Source organism: Macaca fascicularis, chromosome 7 (genome assembly GCF_037993035.2).
Source record: "Macaca fascicularis isolate 582-1 chromosome 7, T2T-MFA8v1.1".
In the NCBI taxonomy this organism is placed as follows: domain Eukaryota; kingdom Metazoa; phylum Chordata; class Mammalia; order Primates; family Cercopithecidae; genus Macaca; species Macaca fascicularis.
In genome coordinates this window covers 106,837,543-106,858,074 of record NC_088381.1, presented here as the reverse complement: position 1 = coordinate 106,858,074, position 20,532 = coordinate 106,837,543, and the positions used below count along the sequence as shown (strand labels likewise).

Genomic DNA, 20,532 nt, shown 5'->3' with positions numbered 1-20,532 from the left:
GGTTACCAAGATCATTCTGTCAACACAGTTTTTATTAAAATGGATAATAGGAATTTTCCCTAACTCTTGTTAATTACTTGGAACCTACAGAAATCAATTAAAATGACCTGAAAAGTTGAGAAGCATAGTTTATTTTAAAAATGATATTATGAGTTTGCTTCCTTCCAGCTGGGATTTCTGTTAAAATGCCAGGGAGAAAGGGTCTGGAGGTCAGGCTTTCTTTTAAAGCCCCAAGCCTCTAATTACATTGTTAGTCTTTGTGGTGACTAGCCGCCATCCTGATTCATCTCATCTCATAGCATAAACTCATATGTGATCCCATCAGCCTATGAATAAAGACACTCCTATTATCGGGAATTCTAAGGATGTAGAGTCTCCCTCCCAGGAACCAGGGACGGAGGCCAGTTAGATTCTTTTTATTTAATAGGAGCATAGGCATTGTTCTATTTCAAAGGATTTCCTTGTCTATTTTAAACATTTGTGTATAAATTCCATGGTATCACCCTATGTTTTAATCATAACAAATACTTTTTTTCCTCTAGGAGTCTGGAGCACCTATTCTTACAGATGATGTTAGTTTACAAGTGTTTATGGATCACTTGAAGAAACTTGCTGTGTCCAGTGCTGCTTGAAGTGCTAAACATGTTAAAGACACTTAAGAAGATGAAATAATATTCAAATTTCATTTTTTCCTTTTTCCATTTATCTGTGGAAACCAGATATTGCTCTATATTTTTTGTATTAGTATGGTTTGAGACAACATAGGGAAAATATTCACATTTGTAGATTAAGCTGGAATTATAATGAGAGCAATAAGAACAAATTTATTTTGCTTACCACAGTGTTATAACTGGTTCTAGAAATTTGAGGTCTTTATAACTTAATTATGTTTAATAAAAATAGAGTCTGCCTTGTACTACAGATGTAATTTATTTGTATAATGCAGACAGACCCAAAGTGGCACTGAATTTCCTTGCTCACCTTTTAAAAACTTGTTCCTTAATTTTAGCCAGAAAGCTAAAAAACATTAGTAATGATAAATGTGAACATTTTTGCTTATTCATTGAATATTTTTCTGTAATTTTCAGCACTTATGTATACACTTTTTCTGTACTTACTAGGGTAAGGCAGATTTATTTTTATGATTTGTTTAGGAATTATTTGATTTTATAATGGTAATTTTCATGATGATAATGTTTTTGGTTATTTGGAAAGATAGTTTAGAGATGAAAGTTTTTTTTGGGTAACTATCCCGCAGCTGACAATAAATGTGAAATTTCCACAAAATATCCAACCTATGTGACTAAACACAACAGTTTTTTTTAAAAAGGGAGATAGAAAATAAATTGTTTTGTTGGAGTGCATTTTAGTAAGCCTTTGCAGTAAAACGACTGTTGTAACTACTAAACCAAATTTAGTTTTCACAGCATGGTTTTGTTGTTTTTCCCTTGTTTTTCTGAGGTAAATTTTATGTTATATCCTTCAGTATTTTAACACTACTTTGGCAGTTTACACATTACTTTTTGTTTTTCCTTCCTTTTTGTGAAATTTATTAAGTTGTGGTTCTTATTGATAACAGTATTATATAATGTTTGCTTAATTATATCATGTGATGCTCAGTTCTATTTTGATTTATTCATTGGTATTCACTTTTACCTTTAAAGTTTACTTGTAGCAAATATGTTTACATTGATAAAGCCAGATATGTTTTGACAATGAAATTTACATATCAAGTACTGCAAATAAAAGGTGGTGCTATGATATATGCTTAGGAGGACAGTTTTAATGATTGTACTTGCATGAACACAATCATATGATGGTAAAACAGAAACTTAAGAAAAAATTGTTTATATGTTATTTTCAATTAGCTTAAATAAATTGCATTGTTATATTTTATTTGAATTGAACTGTGCTAGGCCTAAATGCCAATAAAATATACTTTTCACTGTTTTTCTGGCTATTTTGAAATCTAGTAAAACCTGAGAAGCCTAATGTAAAATTAGAGTATTTAAAATCATTAGATTTAAAAGCTACTCCTTTAAAAAATAACAACTTTAAGATATAATTCACACATCATACACTTCATCTACTTAAAGTACACAAATCAATAATTTTGAATATTTTCATGAAGTTATGTAATCACATCACCACAATCAATCTTAGAGTATTTTTTATCACTCCCAATAGTTACTCATTTTTGTCATAAGGCTAGTGTGTTTTTAAAAAGGGAGATAGAAGTTCATGTAGTTTTTTGTTGTTGTTTGAGACAGAGTCTTGCTCTGTTGCCCAGGCTGGAGCGCCGTGGCACACTCGACTTACTGCAGCCTCCACCTTCTGGGTTCAAGCTATTCTCCTGCCTCAGCTTCCCGAGTAACTGGGATTATAGGCGCCTGTCACCATGCCCGGCTAAGTTTTGTATTTTCAGTAGAGATAGGGTTTCACCATATTGGCCAGGCTGGTCTTGAACTCCTGACCTCAAGTGATCCACCTGCCTCGGCCTCCCAAAGTGCTGGGATTACAGGTGTGAGCCACTGCACCCAGCCAAGTTCACATATTTTGAATTGAGGAAAGACATTGTAATGATGACACCTGTTTAATTTGCCTGTTCTCTTAAGTTATGTCCTTTAAGAATGGTGTTGTGCCATTGTTTCTTGTCTTGGTACTTAGCCCTAAACTGTCCTTTACTTCTAAATCAATTACAGCTGAATTTAGGGATAGGATGAACAAATACATTATCATACCCTTTTAGCTTACCATTTAAAAGCAATCGCCTGGGATCATTTTTGTGTATAATTTATCTATTTCTAAATTATCTACTTACATAGACTATTGAAAAGAATGTTTAGCCCTGTCTTAGTTTATTTGGGCTGCCAGAACAAAATACCTTAGACTGGGTATTTTACAACCAATGGAAATTTATTTCTCACAGTTCTGGAGGCTGGGAAGTCCACAATCAAGTAGAGTTGGTGTCTGGTGATGGCTCTCTGCTTTGTAGATGGCACCTTCTTTGTGTCCTCACATGGTGGAAGGAAGAGAGATGAACAAGCTTCCACAGGCACCTTTTGTAAAAGCACTAATCCCATTCATGAGGGTGTACCCCTCATTCTCTAATCACTTCCTAAAGGCCCCACTGATCTGGGAGGGAGGCAGAGAAGTGCTAGGAAGCGAAGGACGTGGTCCTTGGCTAGGGCTTCACCTCCAGGCCTGTGCCCACAGACCTAGGTGAAGACAGGCATTTCTGTTTTCCTGCCCAAATGTTGCACTTCCCAAGATCACCCTGGCCCACCATGCCCCCATCCTGTGCTTTTAACAACCTAGAGACCCTAGCGGGCACACACAAGCAGCTGGACATTAGAAGGAACACTTTGGCGGAAGAACACAAAAACAGCAGGATGTCGAGAGGCGCAGGTCGGCCGAAAAGTACAACTGGAGACTCCAGTAGACACCGACAGGCCAACCAGTGGAAGGACACGGAGTTGGGCTGGGGCTCCGAAGGAGGGCCCGGGCTGCTGAGCTGCCTGACTCCAGGGGAAAACCACCTTCCCACTCCATCTCCTTTCTGGTTCCCCATCCATCTGCTGAGAACTTTCACTCAATAAAACCTTGCACTCATTCTTCAAGCCCACGTGGGATCCGATTCTCCCGGTACACCAAGGCAAGAAACCCTGGGATACAGAAAGCCCTCTGTCCTTGCAATAAGGCAGGTGGTCTAATTGACCTGACACAAGCCGCCTGCAGACGCCTAAACTGAAAGAGCGTACTGTAACACACGCCCAGTGGGGCTTCAGCTGTGAACATTCACCCCTAAACACTGCTGTGGGGTGGGAACCCCACACCTGCCTGTCTGCATACTCCCCCCTAGAGGTTTGAGCATTGGGGAACTGAAGAAGCGAGCCACACCCTCATCGTACACCCAGCCAGGGGGTTAAGGGAACTTTTCCCCTTTCACCACCTCTTAAATGTCATATTGGAGATTAGGTTTCAACATAGGAACTTTGAGGGAACCCAAACGCTTAGACCACAGCACTCTTTTAAAGAACGTGGATGATATGGTTTGGGTTTGTGTCCCTGCCCAAATCTCATGTCAAATTGGAGGAGGGGCCTGGTGGGAGGTGACTGGATCACGGGGGCAGATTTTCCCCTTGCTGTTCTCGTAATAGTTAGTTCTCGTGAGATCTGATCGTTTAAAAGTGTGTGGCACTTCCGCCTTTGCTCCCTCGCTCTCCTGCTCTGTCGTGGTAAGACGTGCTTGCTTCGCCTTCGCCTTCTGCCATGACTAAGTTTCCTGAGGCTTCCCAGTCATGCTTCCTGTTAAACCTGTGGAACTGTAAGTCAATTAAACCTCTTTTCTCCATAGATTATACAGTCTCAGGTAGTTCTTTATAGCAGTGTGAAAACAGACTAATACAGTAGGATGGATAAAGAATATTTGCTAAATTATTAGCAGCACTGAGTAGCTTTGATATATTACCCAGAACTGTTTTGGAATTCATTTTTGAATCTACTACTTCTATTGGCATAATCTCTAAAAATGATCTTAGACATCATCTATGTACACAGATGTAACAGGATAAATTTATTCTTTTATTGGCAGATTCCAAAACTGAGCTGACATTTCTCTGTTTTGTTCCCCACTTGATAGACTTCCCTCTCATATCCCCAGACTCAGAGACTGCATCTAATGAGTGTACTTAGTTGTCCAGCTCAGGCCAGAAACCAAAGAATCATTTTCAACTCTTACTCTTCTCAATATCTTTGGTAACCACATTGTAAAAATTCAACCTCTCTAGTATTTCCGTAATCTATTTCCAGTTCTCTATCCTACTGTTATTCTGCCTTCATTATATCTCACCTGGCTTGGTGAAATAGCTTCCTAACTAGCCTACTTTCTCCAATCTCCTTGTCTCTATTCCTCTTTTCAATTCACTTTCCACACTGCAACAATAGTGCTATTTCTGAATATAGGTCTGATTCAGTCATTTCCTTTTGCCCTCCCAATAAAATCCAAACACTTTGGCCTCGTAACATTGTATACTATATATCAGATTGTACCCCAGTTCTCTGCTAGAAAAATGGTATAAAAGACACAGCTGAAAAGGTGTATTGGAGAGGGATTCTAGTTGTACCCAAGCATGACATTTAGGTGTTGTATTTGGTATCTATTTAGTGTCAAAACCAAATGCATTCTCTACTGGCTGTTACAAATTAAATTCCATCGCTTATTGCACTTGCTTTTATTTTAAATGAACATGGTATTTTTTTCAGTTATTTTCAAACTGCGGACAAATTAGGATTATTTCCTTTATCTTTTATAAAATTAAAAAAAATAGAGATGAGGTTTCACTATGTTGGCCAGGTTGGTTTTGACCTCTTGGCCTCAAGCAATCCTTCTGCCTCAGCCTTCCAAAGTGCTAGGATTACAGGCATGAGACACCTCGCCCAGCCGGATTATTTCCTTTCTAACATCCGTCTTTACATTTTTATTTTCATTTCCCATGTATCCACTATACATGCATATATACTTTTTGTACTCTTCAAATGCTTGACTTGCGTTCATCTTGAGGATTTTGTCAAGTTATTCTACAGATACTTCTATTTTTCTTGTTTGCTTTTTAATAGTTTATGAAATTAAGTCTCCTTTCTTCTGTTCATTTTTCCTCCTTTGTTTACCTATTGAAACAACTGCTGTTCTAGGCTTAATGTATTATTATCTAGTGAACAGAATAATATTAAGGTATGGAACAGTGAAGTTACATTACTAAATATATTTGATTTTTTTTTCTTCCCTACCTATGGATTATACTGACCAGCATCTTCAGTTGCTTTTCTTTGAGACTTCGTTTTTTTTTTCTGTGTGTCTATTTTCTTACATTTTGTTATTGCCTACCTTTTTCTACATTTTCTGCGTACTAATTTTCAAGGAGCAATTTTAAAGCTCAGTTTTTACTCTACGTTGTTCAAGCCTGATTTGTACTGTTTGCAAATTTTTGGTCTTCGATTAATCTTATCTAAAACTTCACAGCAGGAAAAACTTAAATTGTACCACTGATGGAATGATTTGTGTTTTTTTTGGTTAATCCTTTAGTTTTAAACAACAGTTCAAAAAAATGTAGTGCCATAGGTATTCAAGACACAAACTGCAACTCTAAGAGAGGGGAAATTATTCAAAAATTGTTACTAATTTACCTTCTAAATGTAAGGGTATCCGTGTATGTTCAGGCCACATTGTATAACTGGGGGTTCTCTGAATTAAGTTCCATGTAGAACACAATGTTTAATGATATGAACAAAGCGAATCAGTGGAGACTTTCATAAGAGCAAAAAAGTGATAGTTTGAAAGTATTAATCCATTTCTAAAGCTAAGGAGAAAATTGAATATCAATTCTTCTGATAAGCATAAAATACATGTGTTTTTTTTTAAATGAAAGTCTTAAAAATTATTCAAAATTTTTTCCCCAGGCCAATTAAGAAGCATAATTGCTTAGTTATTTGATGATCAAGATTCATCTACTTTTCCTCTAATGAATTTCAACTGAGACTTGATGTAACAATCATACATTTACCACTCATGAATGCAGTTTGGGAAACTGGACTTTTGGAGTTAAAAGGGCCAATTGAAATCATTAGGTCCTATTTCTTTACCCAATTCATTCAAGAATCCCTCCACAATATCACTGTTGGTCACCTGATCTCTGTAAAATACTTTCAGTGACAAGTCAAACAACAGCTGAAAGTTGCTGAATGCTGTGAGTGACTTACACCTTTAGAGAAAAGAATGTTGCTGAGTTAGAAAGGATTTGTATATGACATACCAAAGTAAACTTTGACCAGAATTTTACGAGGAAATACTTAACTCCATTTTACATGATAACACAATCAGAGGGGCTATGAACTTTCACCTAAAAGGCCATCTGGCAGTCTTTGATACTGTCATTTAAAAGAAAGTGGGTAGACAGTTACGTAGCAGATGTTTGCTGATTAGAAGAATGCTCTCAAGCAGGACATTGTGGACACACTCACCACAGAACTGTGTATTTTCCAACTGCAGTAACCATGTATTTAAGTGGATAAAAGTACATTGTAGAGCTTGGTGTTATGAGTCTGTTTCATGTGGAAAGTGTGGCCTGCTGTGCTGGGGAAGCTGCTGTTTTCTTTTCTGGTCGAGATCTTGTTCAACTGCCTTCATAGGGTACAGGGTGAAGCATCCACAGAATGATACTGTGTGTACATTTAACCTGTTCTGGGGACTGCACTGTTTGTTTTCGCAAATTAGGAAAATCGACAAAATCAACAATTTTTGTAGAAATTAGAACTTTTTCTAAGAATAGCAAACCTGGAGATTACTTATGAGTAGCAGTAAAGATGTCACTTTGAAGTGATAAGTATACTGAATAAAGAATCCCCAATAAGGAAGGATCACATTTCACTCTATTTAGTGGCTTAGAGCCTTTTCTTCAAGCCAATTTAAAAGTAACTTAATCTGCAGAGGTTTAAAAATTAATCTTTATCAAATCCTTGTGAGATGCTAATAGGTTAAGTATTCTACATGTTTGAAAACATTTGTAAAGAAGAGATGAAATAATCACAGAGCAGTGCTTCTCAAACTTGAACATGAATCCTCATGGAATAATGATAAAATGCAGATTTCCATCCAGTAGGTCTGAGGTTTTGCATTCTAACAAGCTCTCAGGTGATACCAGTGCTGCTGCTGTGGCAGGCCACAATTTAAATGGCAACGTCAGCCAAGAGCAGCGTTATGTTTTGGGACTCTCATAGGAAGAAGTCCAGCAGTCAGTTGGAAATGTGCATTTTGGACTCAGGAGACTCAGTTTTGGGAGCCATAAGCATAGAATAATAGTTGAAGTTATAAGAATAGATGAAATTGCTCTTCTTTAATTATTTACTAAATACTAATAAGGTAGTTAGGGAGCACAGAGTCAGACACAGTCCTCCTCTGTGGAGCACAGATTATGCCATCCTGTATGGCCTCCTGCAATGTTTTAATTCTAAAATTCTATTTTTAATGAGAACAGTAAGCCTACTGATTTATCAAGTATATCTTTTTCAGCAAGGAAGTATTTCTATTAAAAAGACCATCAGGTTGCTGAAATATTAATGGTAGTACAATATCATGTAACTGAAGAGAATGTTATCATTGAATTCAGGGTTTTGATGAAAACCCAGAGTTAGGTTCTTTATTTTAATAGGGATGTTGAGAAAACAAGATTCTGAGTAATAAATTGTGAAATGGCTTGATTAATAATTGTCTTTCGGCCAGGCATGGTGGCTCAGTTTACTCCCAAAGTGTAATCCTAGCACTTTGGGAGGCCGAGGCAGGTGGATTGTTTGAGGTCAGGAGTTTGAGACCAGTCTGGCCAACGTGGTGAAACCCTGTCTCTACTAAAAATACAAAAATTAGCTGGGCATGGTGGTGCATGCCCGTAATCCCAGCTCCTCAGGAGGCTGAGGCAGGAGAATTGCTTGAACCCAGGAGGTGGAGGTTGCAGTGAGCTGAGATGGCACCACTGCACTCTAGCCTAGGCGACAGAGTGAGACTCCATCTCAAAAAAAAAAAAAAAAGTCTTTAATTATTTTAAGGATGATGTCTCCCACTTTTTAGGACCACAAAATACATTGCCAAGGCATGTTATGCAATGTTCTTAATTAGGTATGTTTGTTAATTGATTAGGTAACTATTATGGTGTAGATAGACATTGCTCTGCCTGGAGTTAGAGAAGTAAATGCGACAGTTTCTGAGCAGACTTTGGACCAATAGACTTCTATTTTTGTGTTTGTTGTGTGGTGACTCTTCTTATCTTAGTGTATATTTATATTGGGCCTTTTGAATTATATTTACTTATTGAGTGCCATATACACTTCTGACATGGCTTGTTGTAAATGACTCTAATGATTATTTTCCATTTGGAGTCTAAAGTCCAGCACGGTTTCAGGAAGCTAATGTTTTATTATTGCAGGTTCTTTGTCAAGAACATTCAGTGCACCTGCTGTGCGTACTCAGCCTATATATATGGTGACAGCTACATCTGCTTCCCCATCTGCACCTTTTGGTTTTAAGTCGATATCATTAGCTATCTGTAACACTTAAGAATCTGCCTGTATCTGTTGAAGGATAGATAACTGGGTTGAAAATCCTCACCTTTCTGCAAGACCTTCCACAAAATAATAGCTCTGTGGAGTGATTTGGGGATTTCTTATGATTAAATAGATTATTGAAGCTGTGATTGTCAAATAGAAACATGTTTAAACATGTTCCAGAGCTTACTTTTATTTATTAAGAAGGACATGATCACAAAATGTGCTTAATAATAATGTAGCTACGCTATATGTTAAATTTGGATCTGTTCCCATAGCAGATAAGATCTGTTAATCAATAAAGTCTAAAGTTGTCTGTACAGAGTGGAAAACCCTAATCCTTAACATTAGTATACTAGTCATGTCAATCAGCATGTCCACATCCTCCTGCTTGCATCTCTCTGCTGGACTAAGGAGCCAGCCTCCGTCTCTTCCTTAAGCAAAGGGGTGGGATCAAGTTTCCTAAGGGCACCTAATCCATAGACTGGTTGCTGAACCCATGAAATGACTTGATAGGAAAAAGTTTCCTTAATAAGAATAGTGATAATTAACTAGACTAATTATACTCTCCTCCTTGAAAAGTTGAAAGACTCAGATAGCAGCAGCCATTCTGTAATGAGAGAAAAAATGACTAAGAACAGACAAGGGGTGGAAGAGGTGTACTGATGGTGGAACATTAGGATGAAGGTTCATTAACTCTGCTGGGTGATAGTTTCTAGACCGCCCTGCATCTTGAAACATGGCCATTTTTGGAATCCTTTCACCCTTACTCCCAAATGTGTTCATTTGGTATAATACGTTTCCATTATTTGAGATGACTGAAACTTACTTATGAAACAAAGATCACAGTGACCATGAGGATTTACTTTTTGATCTGTGTTGCAAAGAATAGGGATTAATTATTGAGAAATAACAAATAATAAGTGAGATGCGTGCCACATTGGGACAGATTCCAGAAGATGCACTATGTTACCTTATCTGTCCACTCAGGATGGATAAAGTTCACCCGATTTAGGTGTCTTTCTAACAATATCCAGCCAGATTACTAATGTATAGGCTTCTGAGGCCGGAAGACCTTAATATCAATAAATAATGGAGTTACCTGTAACTCACTCCATACTCTTTTAAATAGTACATTGAAGGAGTGGGGATCATGGGCTAAAATTCTGAAAACTATTGTATTTTTGTCTCCAACTGTCCCTTTAAACTTGCTCAATGTGTATAGTCTCCAGTCTCCCCAACTACTTGGTAAAGACTCTAGCTGACTGATTTTGGGTCACTTTTATCTAATAGACTTAAAGGTCACTCTAAGCCATAGACATAACCCTGTTTAACAATGGCCAGGTCCTGTGCTAGGTGGAAACATGCACCACCTCATTTACTCTTCTCCACGGTCATCTTATAGCTCCCTTGGAATTTGCTATCTGTTTTCTTGGCATCTTAGTCCAAGCCACTTGTTATACATTTATCCACAAGAAAAGTATAAATGATACACACATGGAGAATTCCACTGTCATTCTCTGGTTCTTCTCTCAGGGCTAGTTGCTAATCAGTATGTCTTGGGAATGGTTCCGTCCTCTGAGGTATTCTTTGCCCAGCACATGGAGAGTTTCTCCCAGGCCCCACCCACTCAATGCTTGCCCCACAGTGTTGGCTCTGGGATATACAGTTCTTACCCAGACCTTTATTCTTATTCACAGGATTTACTTAAAATCTGCCCCCAAATAAACCTTAGGAGCTGAGCCAGGAATGGTGGTGCATGCCTGTTGTCTCAGCTACTTGGAAGGCTGAGGCGGGAGATCGATTTAGCCCATGTGTTTAAAGCTGAAGAGAGCTATGATCATGCCACTGCACTCCAGCCTGGGCAGCAGAGTGAGAACCCGTGAAGAGAGAGAGAGAGAGAGAGAAAGAGAGAGAGAGAGAGGGAGAGAGACCTTAAGCGCTGAATCCTTATCAACGGATTCTGATGAAAGGCTATGCTTGTCTCCAAAATGCTGAATGAGGCCATCTGTCTACTATTCTCGTTAATAAAAATAATGAGATGCTACTACAGCTTTCTGCAGTGTTGTGTGTTCATGTTCTTTCTGCCTGCTGGGTCCACTCTGCAGTGTGGGGATTTTTTTGTGGGCTGTAGCCACAGGAAGGGTGTTCTAGTGAAGAAATTCCCTACTTGCCTGGAGTCTGAGCCAAACATGGACACTCCTTTGCATGACTTTATAACATCTTGCATAACATCAGTAAGTATTCTTTGGCAGTTGTGGCTAAAAAAATAGCTCAGGGATATTATCATTCAATAATGTTGTATGCAATAGTATGTAGGTTACATATCTGCTGATAGACTAGGGGTAAATATGACTTATGGAGTAGTACCTTGTACTAAAAATAGCACTTGCTCATGATTCTAGAAAGTTAGAACTAACCTACCACTCAGATATCTGCAGGGAGAGAAGCATATGGGATTTAATCAATTATCTTCCCAAAACACTCCCTGGAAAGAAAATTGTAAATTCATTTCAAATAATCAATGAAAGATTTTTCCATGTGTTAGATGACTTATACATTAGCATATATTGTCCCTCATTTCTGAATCTTGTGATCTAAAAAAATTAATATTACAATTTTATTTCTAGCCAAGTGTTCTTTACTATTAAATTTTAGAAGGGTTGTGAAAATTTGTATTGGGAGGCACAAATTATTCTGCGCTCTTCTGTTCTATTGGGAGATATTACATTTCTCCCTATTATTTTCACTTTCTACTTATTTGTAGGATTGCTGAAATAGCTTTTGAACTGAGTGAACATTTTAATTTACTCTGTTTTTTAAAATATGATTAAAGCTTCTTTGAACAAATAAGAGAATGACCAAAGAAAGAAATTCGAGAAGGATAAACTAAGCATAAAGAGGAAAGCTTTTCATGTCAGAAAATGCTAAGGATAAACTAAACTTCAATCAAGAGACAAATGTAGTTTGAAGGCACTGACACTTCATCACCGCAGGGAGGCAGTAGCTCCTTCAGTAATAGGAAACTCAAGGCTTTTAATATTTTTCTCCACTTTAAATTCTGAACTTTTCTATTAATAATTCTTTATGTGATTTTTTTTCTATCAACACCCATGCTTTAGTCCTTGATTTTAAAAGGTAATCCTTGCTCATGGCTGAAATAATTGGACCCCAAAAGTAAAACATAGTTTGCCGAAAGGGTACAAAATTGAAAAGTGACTTTAGCTGCACACCATGCATGAAAGACTTTCAAAGTGTGAGTTTCCATAAAAAATTATAAATAAATGAAATTCTTTATATGCTCAGTAAGTCAACTTTTTAAAAGGCAGCAATTATGGATTCTATAGCACAACAAGAAAGGTTGGGTGGGATTTTGAGGTCACCTCATCCTAGCATCTTCACCTGTGACCACATTTTTAACCTATTTCTTGCAGAATATTTAATATTTTGGCCACATTTTCATTTTGGTCACAACCTAAGTATAGATTTAAAGTATGGTAATACTTTTGATCCAGCAAAAGCACTAGACCCATACTCAGAGGAATTTATGTCAGAAAGTGATATCTAGTGGAAGATTCTAAAATGTTAAAAATCCTCTTTTACTCAGTTTCCATGCTTGAATGAATTACTCTTCTGAGTGGAGAGCTTCTTCCGTGGGGATAAACAGCTTGGTAAACATTAGAAATAGTGGTGTCTCAGCTATTTCTAAGTATCTATGTCTGAGTATTTGCTATTTCCAGTAGAGGTAATCCAGCAGAGTTTAGATTCAGACATTTTCTTTTTTTAGTATAATCAAATATATTTTCATCTAGCGAAGAAGGAAAAACAGATAGAGTCCATGTCTTTTAGGGGAAAAGACTCCACTGATGTTGACTTTAAGTACAAGTGCAAACAACAGAGGAATGGCAGGGTGAAATGTATAGGAGCACAGATTCTGGAACACTGCATAGATTCAAAGGGCAGCTTTGCCATTTCCCAGTCGAGTCACACTGGGCACATTTCTTAACTTCTCTGGGACTGCTTCTTTAGCTGCAAGATGGGGAAAATCATAGCACCTACTTCATAGCGTTGTATGAAGATTAAACAATTGAGTACCTATAGTATATTTAGAACACTGCTTGGCACTTAATATATGCCCTGTAAGTGCTGGTTGTCATCATTCCAACGAGAGGCATTACTCTCCAGCCCTTCATTTTCTATCAGGTACTCCACATTATAATTATTATTTTTGCAGAGACGAGGTCTCACTTTGTTGCCCAGGTTGGTCTTGAACTCCTGGGCTCAAGTGATCCTCCCGCTTTGGTCTCCCAAAGCACTGGGACTACAGGTGTGAGCCACCATGCCTGACCCTGGTACCCTACATCCACATTATTATCTACATTTTACATACCAGGAAACTAAGGCTCAAAGACCTTATGACAGGTTGCACAACTGGTAAGTAGTAACACCCACAGATTTCACTGTACAGATTGTATACAATACATCACCATGTGCATTAATAATGTCTTTATTACTAATATGTCGTTACTAATAATGTCTAATAATGTTTTTATTACTACCTGGCAACATGAATTGAGTGCTTATCCTGTGCAAGGCGTGGTTCTGCGTGCAAAGGATAACCCATGAGATAGGCGCCGTTGTTATTACCATTTTGTCAATGAGGAAACTAAGGCACAGATTGTTTAAAAAACTTGCTCAAGGTCACATAGCACCTACTGGCAGACATGAGATATAAACCCAAGTGGTTTGCTCTAGTGTCTGTGCCCCTTTTCTGCCCCTTTCCCTGAGAGTGATCAAACGCTTGTGGAGCTTTCATGTGGTCTAAGATTAAGGAAGAGGCATTTGGTCATCACTGGCTTTTGGCTGGAAGGCTATTGTATTTGGTCTTTGGCCATCAGCCTTTTTTTCCTCACTATCTGTTACTCCTGTATCTTGTGGGCTGTTTCTCTTGGGGGTGCTCCAGGAGAGGCCAGCCATGGCCCCCTGCTGGCTAGGTTCCACATCTGCTCACAGTGGCCCTGCTGGTCTTCCAAAACTCATCTGGTCTGCCCTCTGGCCACTGGCTGTGTGCTATACACCGCCTCTCAACTGGGTTAAGCTCAAGTTTTGTCTTGTAATTTTCAGACACCTTCTGGACCCTTTGCTAAGGGTTTTGAAATCTCTTGAAGCTCTTCCCACTTCCCCAGCCATACTCTGGTACATGTGAGTGAGGGTGAGCAGGTGTTCTCTTAGGCCTTCTCCCTGCTACTATCTACTTATATTGCTGTCTGTTGGTGTAATAGAACTCCAGGCAGGAAGAAAAATACAAGCTCCTTTTGACTGGAGGTTTTCACTTAACTGGAATCTCTACTATTTATCTCCTCCACCAGGCATTTTGATATTAAGTTGAGGCACAAGGCCTCAGACATGTCCCAAATCTCCCTCTTTTTCTATTAACCATTTCCTACTTTCCTCTCTCTCTCTTCTGAAGCTCCTGATTTCTTTTTTTTTCCTTTTTCTTTTTTTTTTTGAGACAGAGTCTTGCTCTGTCACCCAGGCTGGAGTGCAGTGGTGCTATCTTGGCTCACTGCAAACTCCGTCTCCCGTGTTCAAGTGATTCTCGTGCCTCGGCCTCTCGTACCTCAGTTGGGATTACAGGCATGCACCACCACGCCAGGCTAATTTTTTTTTTTTTTTTTTTTTGTATTTTTGGTAGAGATGGGGTTTCGTCATGCTGGCCAGGCTGGTCTCAGACTCCTGGCCTCAAGTGATCCACCCGCCTTGGCCTCCCAAAGTGCTGGGATTACAGGCATAAGCCACTGCGCTCGGCCCTGATTCATTTATTTTTAATGGACCTATAGTCTACTTCCAGCACCTCATTCCCAACTGCATCATCACCATCACTGAAAGTGTATAGCACTTTCCCAGGCTCTGGTCCTATATCAGGCATGGGTTGCAAAGAGAATGTTGGTAGCTTCAAGAAAATCTAGCAAGCAATTCACTTGCAAGAGTCTAGGAAATGATCTTAGTTGAGTAATTTCTGTATCTCCCAATTAAATACACTGGGAAAATTCAGTAAATGATACTGATGAGATAAACACAGGCCAGATCTTGAAGACCCATATAAGTCATATGTGTTAGGCTGTTCTTGTGTTGCTCTAAGGAAATACCTGGGGCTGGGTAATTTATAAAGAAAAGAGGTTTGATTGGCTTGCAGTTCTTCCAGCTGTGCAGGAAATATGGCACTGACATCTGCTTGGCTTCTGGTGAGGGCCTCAGAGAGCTTGTACTCATGGTGGAAGGCAAAGAGGGAGCGAGTGCCTCACATGGTGAAAACCAGAGCAAGAGGGGAGGAGGAAGTGCCAAACACTTTTAAATAACCAGATCTCGTGAGAACTCACTTACTGTCACAAAGATAGCACCAAGCCATGAAGGATCCACTCTTGTGACCGAATCACCTCCCTCTAGGCCCCACCTCCAACATTGGGGATTACAATTCAACATGGGATTTAGATGGGACAACATTCAAACCATATCAATAAGGTGAAGAAGTTTAGATTTTCTCTTGAAGGCAGTGAGGATCACATGCCATAATAAAGCAGGGAAATGTACAGAATGGAGAAGGCTGAAGAGTGTCAGGCTGAATGCAAGCAACAAGGAGGTGTCTGGGAAATACCTGTCATTTAGACAAGAGAGATGATGTTCTGAGGAGGCCAGTGGAAGTGATAGGATCTGGAGAGGAGAAGGTTGCTCCACTTGGAGTCACCTCTCTTTGGCTAGAAAGCTCAATCTTAAAGGTATCTTCCCAGTGAAGGCTTCTCTGAATTCCCATGGCTTACTATCATGGCTATCTGTACACAGTCAATATTATACATTTTTTTTTTTTTTTTTTTACAATATTCGTCTTTCCTACTGAAATGTGCTGTCCATATTGAGGGCAGTTATTTTTGTCCAAAGTTTTTGTATTCCCAGAACTTATTACATTGCTTGGCACATAAAAGGCTGCCAGATATTTGTTGAATAAATGAATTTAAAAAATAAAAACTGGATGGGGTAGTGGGTTACCTTGTGAAATATTATGGCCAATCCATTGCATTAAAAATCGCGAGAGGACACAAATGGAAGACTCTTGGATCCTGCAGTGCAGACAATGGGCAGTGCCCCAGAGCTGCCACATCAAGGATGTCAAGTCATGGAGTTTGAACACTAGGCATGGGCACTTTGGCTTTTTGAGTGAAAAAAGTTGTTTCTGGGTATTAATGTGTTTGGGGATATAAAGAATCAGGGACCCCTCTGTCCTATGGTCCTCTGACCTGATGGACTGAAGTTCCAGTGTGCCACCATGAAATGCAAGGGAAGTAACAGGGAGCCACATCCACCCACCTGCATTTCAGATGGACATCCTCCACACTGCCTATTTGCTGTTTGCATAGTAGACTAAAATAAAAGCAACTTTGGACTACTTGACGTCTCTAGGCTTGCTTATCCTCAGAACCAAAGCAGTTTGCTGTGGTCTAGTCTAGCTATTCAACTACATATGCACAGCCTTTGTTATTGTTAGAGTTTTATAATTTTTGCTAGGCTAACTGGTGTGAAACAGTACTTCATTGTTTGATCCAGAGTTTTAAAAGTTTTAATCTTTCATTTAAAAAAGTTTTCGTATCTGGATTTCTGATGTGAATCCAGTACTCTTCTATGAGTACTTTCTGTCTGCTTCCTAATTAGATTCAACAGAAGTTTGTCTCTTTTATCAGTTCTTTCAAAGAACCATCTTTGGGGGTTATACATCAGTTTTAATATTTTTCTATTTTCTTATTCATTACTTTCTTCTTTTCCTATTCGTTAATTCCTTTCTTGTGCTTACCCTTGACTGGTTTTATTGCTTTTATTTGTTTTTAGAAACAGGATCTTGCAGTGTTTCCCAGGCTGGAGTGCCGTGGTTATTCACAGGCACAGTCATGGAGCCTTATAGCTTCAAAATCCTTCAAACTCCTGGGCTCACGTCATCTTCCTGAGTAGCTAGGACTATAGGCGTGCACCACTGTACCTGGCCTCACTATTTTCTTATAAGTTATCAGTTCATTATTTTGACACTTAAAATTGCTTAATATTTAAAGTGCTTATAATTTTTTTCCCCTGAGTGCCTCATTGGTAATATCATGTCATTTTATATGTACTGCAGTGTTCTCATTTTGATTATTTCTAAATTGATTGTAACGGTAGTTTTGACTTTTTTCTTTTACTTAGAAGGTTTTTAGAAGGTGGTGCTTTGTGGGATACATAATTTGATATATATTCATTAAATTTTATTATGTATTTTTTAAAACATTGTCTCATGTTGAGATTTTTCTTACTGGATTTGTCAAGATGGAGACTGTGTCAAAATCTCCTATTATGACTGAGTTACTGAAAATGTATCCTTGAATTTTTAAGAAATATGTATGTGTTTCAATATAATTATAGTCAGCGTATAAGGACTGGACTGTTACCGTGATATTAAGAAAACTTAATATAAAATGATAGTATTTGCCCTATGTAAAGCTTTTGGCTTCAAATTCATTTTAATTTGAAATTAGTGTTTTCTTTTCTGTTTCTCTTTTGTTTGCCTTCATCCTTCATATATTTTCCTTTTCTTTTACTTTTATCCCATTTATGGCATTTTGTGTTATATCAGTCTCTTAAAAACAGCAGTTTGAACTCAATTTGCAGCCTTTTGACTTTAATGCATTTGGTCTTACTTGTCATCTTGTTTCAAGTTTTGTTTTGATAGTTCTTTGCATTTCTATTGTTTTGAAGTATGGATCTTATTTGTCCTTCTTTGGAGATAAACACACGTTTAAATTTTGCTATAGTACTTAATTTCCAAAAGCACTTTTTAACTTACGTTTCTCCAAACTTACATTTCTCCAGGGTAAAGTCATGTTTTCCACTATCTTCCACCTTCTCGCTGCTCATTGTTCCTCATTTACCCATTTTTGTTAATGTATTCTGGATTATTGTAAACTTTTTTTAATTGTAAAAATCTAGATTAAAAAAAATCCAGATTCTTATAAAAATATAAAAAATTGTATCTATTAAGAATGCTTTGACATTGCTTTAGTTTAGTTGTTCTTTTTTTTCTTTGAAACTGAGTTTCCCTCTTGTCACCCAGGCTGGAGTGCAATGGTGCAATCTCAGCTCACTGCAACCTCCGCCTCCCCAGTTCAAGTGATTCTCCTGCCTCAGCCTCACGAGTAGCTGAGACTACAGGTGCACACAACCACTCCCAACTAATTTTCGTATTATTTTTTTTGGTGGAGATGGGGTTTCACCGTGTTGTCCAGGCTGGTCATGAACTCCTGGCCTCAAGTGATCCACCTGCTTCAGCTTCCCAAAGTGCTGGGATTACAAGCGTGAGCCACCACGCCCATCCTAGTTTTTCTTCTTTAAAAAAACCTGTTCCTACAATGTAATGTATCTTTGTTTCAGTCATTTTGGAGGTCTCGGAGTAATGTCATTCCTTCTTCATTTTCACCTCCTTTTAGGGCTTTTTTTCAGTCAATTGAAATTTGTCTTCACACATCTTCTTAAAAAAGATTTACACATGAATGGGTATATTTTTTAAGATATCTGAGTTTGTCTTATTGCTTTCACAAGGGTGAGACAACTTGGCTGCTACTATGGTCTGAATGTTTATGTCCCCCTAAACTTCATATGTTGAAATTGTCACCCACAAAGTGATTGTATTAGGAGGTGGGGCCTTTGGGTGGTAAATAGGTCATGGGGGTGGAGCCCTCGTGAATGAGATTAGTGGCCCAAGAGAGACCCCTTTGCCCCTTTTGCTATGTGTGATTGGAGTGAGAAGAAGGTTGCCTATGACGGAGCAGTGCCCCACTAGACACCGAATCTGCTGGTGCTTTGATCTTGGACTTTCTAGTCTCCAGAACTGTGAGCAATAAATGCTGTTTATAATCTATCCAGTCTATGGTATTGTATAATAGCAACCGGAATGGACTAAGACAACTGCATATACAATTCTTGGATCAAAATATGAGTTTCCCCTAAAGTCTTTTAAAATATTTACTGCCATTCTTTGGCATGGAATATTGCAGTACACTATTTTTTAATCTGGAACAGGAAGTGGTAAGGGACAGTGTGATACAGTGTCTCAGAGAGCTGACTTTAGGATCTCACAGACAGGGAGGGGTTCAAGGCCTCTGTCTACCACCGACCTGCTTCTCACTTACCAGTCATAAGGCCTTGGGAAATTTTGACCTTGGTTTTCCCACTAGTATAAAGAACCTAAAAATGGTATTCCTCATAGGGTTATTGTAAGGGTTAAGTGAATTAATTCTATAAAGTTATAAATTCTATAAAGTTATAAAGCTTAGTACCTATTACACCTTTCTGTTTCATTTTGGACTTTTTTTTTCTGGGAACATCAGTTGCCTAAATTTCCATCTCTTAATTCTCTTTCCTTCATGGCCATCATCTTATTTCTCATTGTTTTTCTCTTTAGTTTTTTTCCTTTATATTCTATATGAATATACAAGTTTATCCTCATTTCCTTTATTAAACCTGTTTTTTTCCTCAACCTAGATTTTAATTCTGCTAATATGTTTATAAAACTTTAAAAATAATAAAAATACGTGCCCATGAAGAAAAGGGTATAAATCCTAAATGCACACCTTGAGAAATCATGAGAATAAAGTGTTTATCACCTCAGGTTAAGGAACAGATCACTGCAGGCTGGGAGTGGTGGCTCACACACATGATCCCAGTGCTTTGGGAAGCTGAGTCAGGAGGATTGCTCAGGACTTCATTCAAGACAGCTTGGGAAATATAGTGAGAACTCCATCTCTACAAAAGATTAAAAAAAAATTAACCAGGCATGGTAGTGTGTACCTGTAGTCCCAGCTACTTGGGAGGCAGTGGCAGGAAGATTTCTTGAACCCAGGAGTTCAAGGCTGCAGTGAGCTATGATTGTGTCACTGCACTCCAGCTTGGATAATAGGACAAGACTCCAAAAAAAGAAATCAGAACATTACAGCATCCCATAGGCTCCCCACATGCCTCACACCAAGCATGCCCTTCTTAACTGCAATACTTTGCTCTTCTCAACTGCAATATTTTGCTCTTCTTAAGAGCAACACTCTTCTTTGATGGTAATCACTGTGTGATCTTTTCATTTTTTTTTTTTCCTGTGGCTTGTTTATTTCATTTAGCATTTCATCAAGGTTCATCCATGCTGTAGCATGTATGAGAATTTCCTTCCTCTGTAAGGCTGAATAATATTTCATTGCATATCACATTTTGTTTATCTATTCATCTGTTGACAGATAGATGGGTTGCTTCTATCTTTGGCTATGGTGAATAATGTTGCCATGAACATGAGTGTACAAATATCTCTTTGAGATTCTGCTTGCAATTCTTTTGGGTGTATACTGAGAAGTGGAATTGCTGAATCATATGGCAATTCTA

At 38.3% G+C, this 20,532-nt stretch overlaps 1 protein-coding gene across 2 annotated transcripts in view; it reads left to right on the top strand.

The window, feature by feature from the left end:
* SEC23A (SEC23 homolog A, COPII coat complex component) overlaps window positions 1-1,950 on the top strand; it is an 80,510-nt gene extending 78,560 nt beyond the window's left edge. For both annotated transcript variants that reach the window (XR_012415739.1, XM_005561130.4), the window contains exon 20: window positions 543-1,950. Coding sequence is in view for 1 of the 2 variants with exons in the window: in XM_005561130.4 (XP_005561187.2) it covers window positions 543-632 (90 nt within the window). In the remaining variant the exon portion in view is untranslated. The remainder of the gene's footprint in view (window positions 1-542) is intronic.
* The last annotated feature ends 18,582 nt before the right edge of the window (window positions 1,951-20,532 follow it).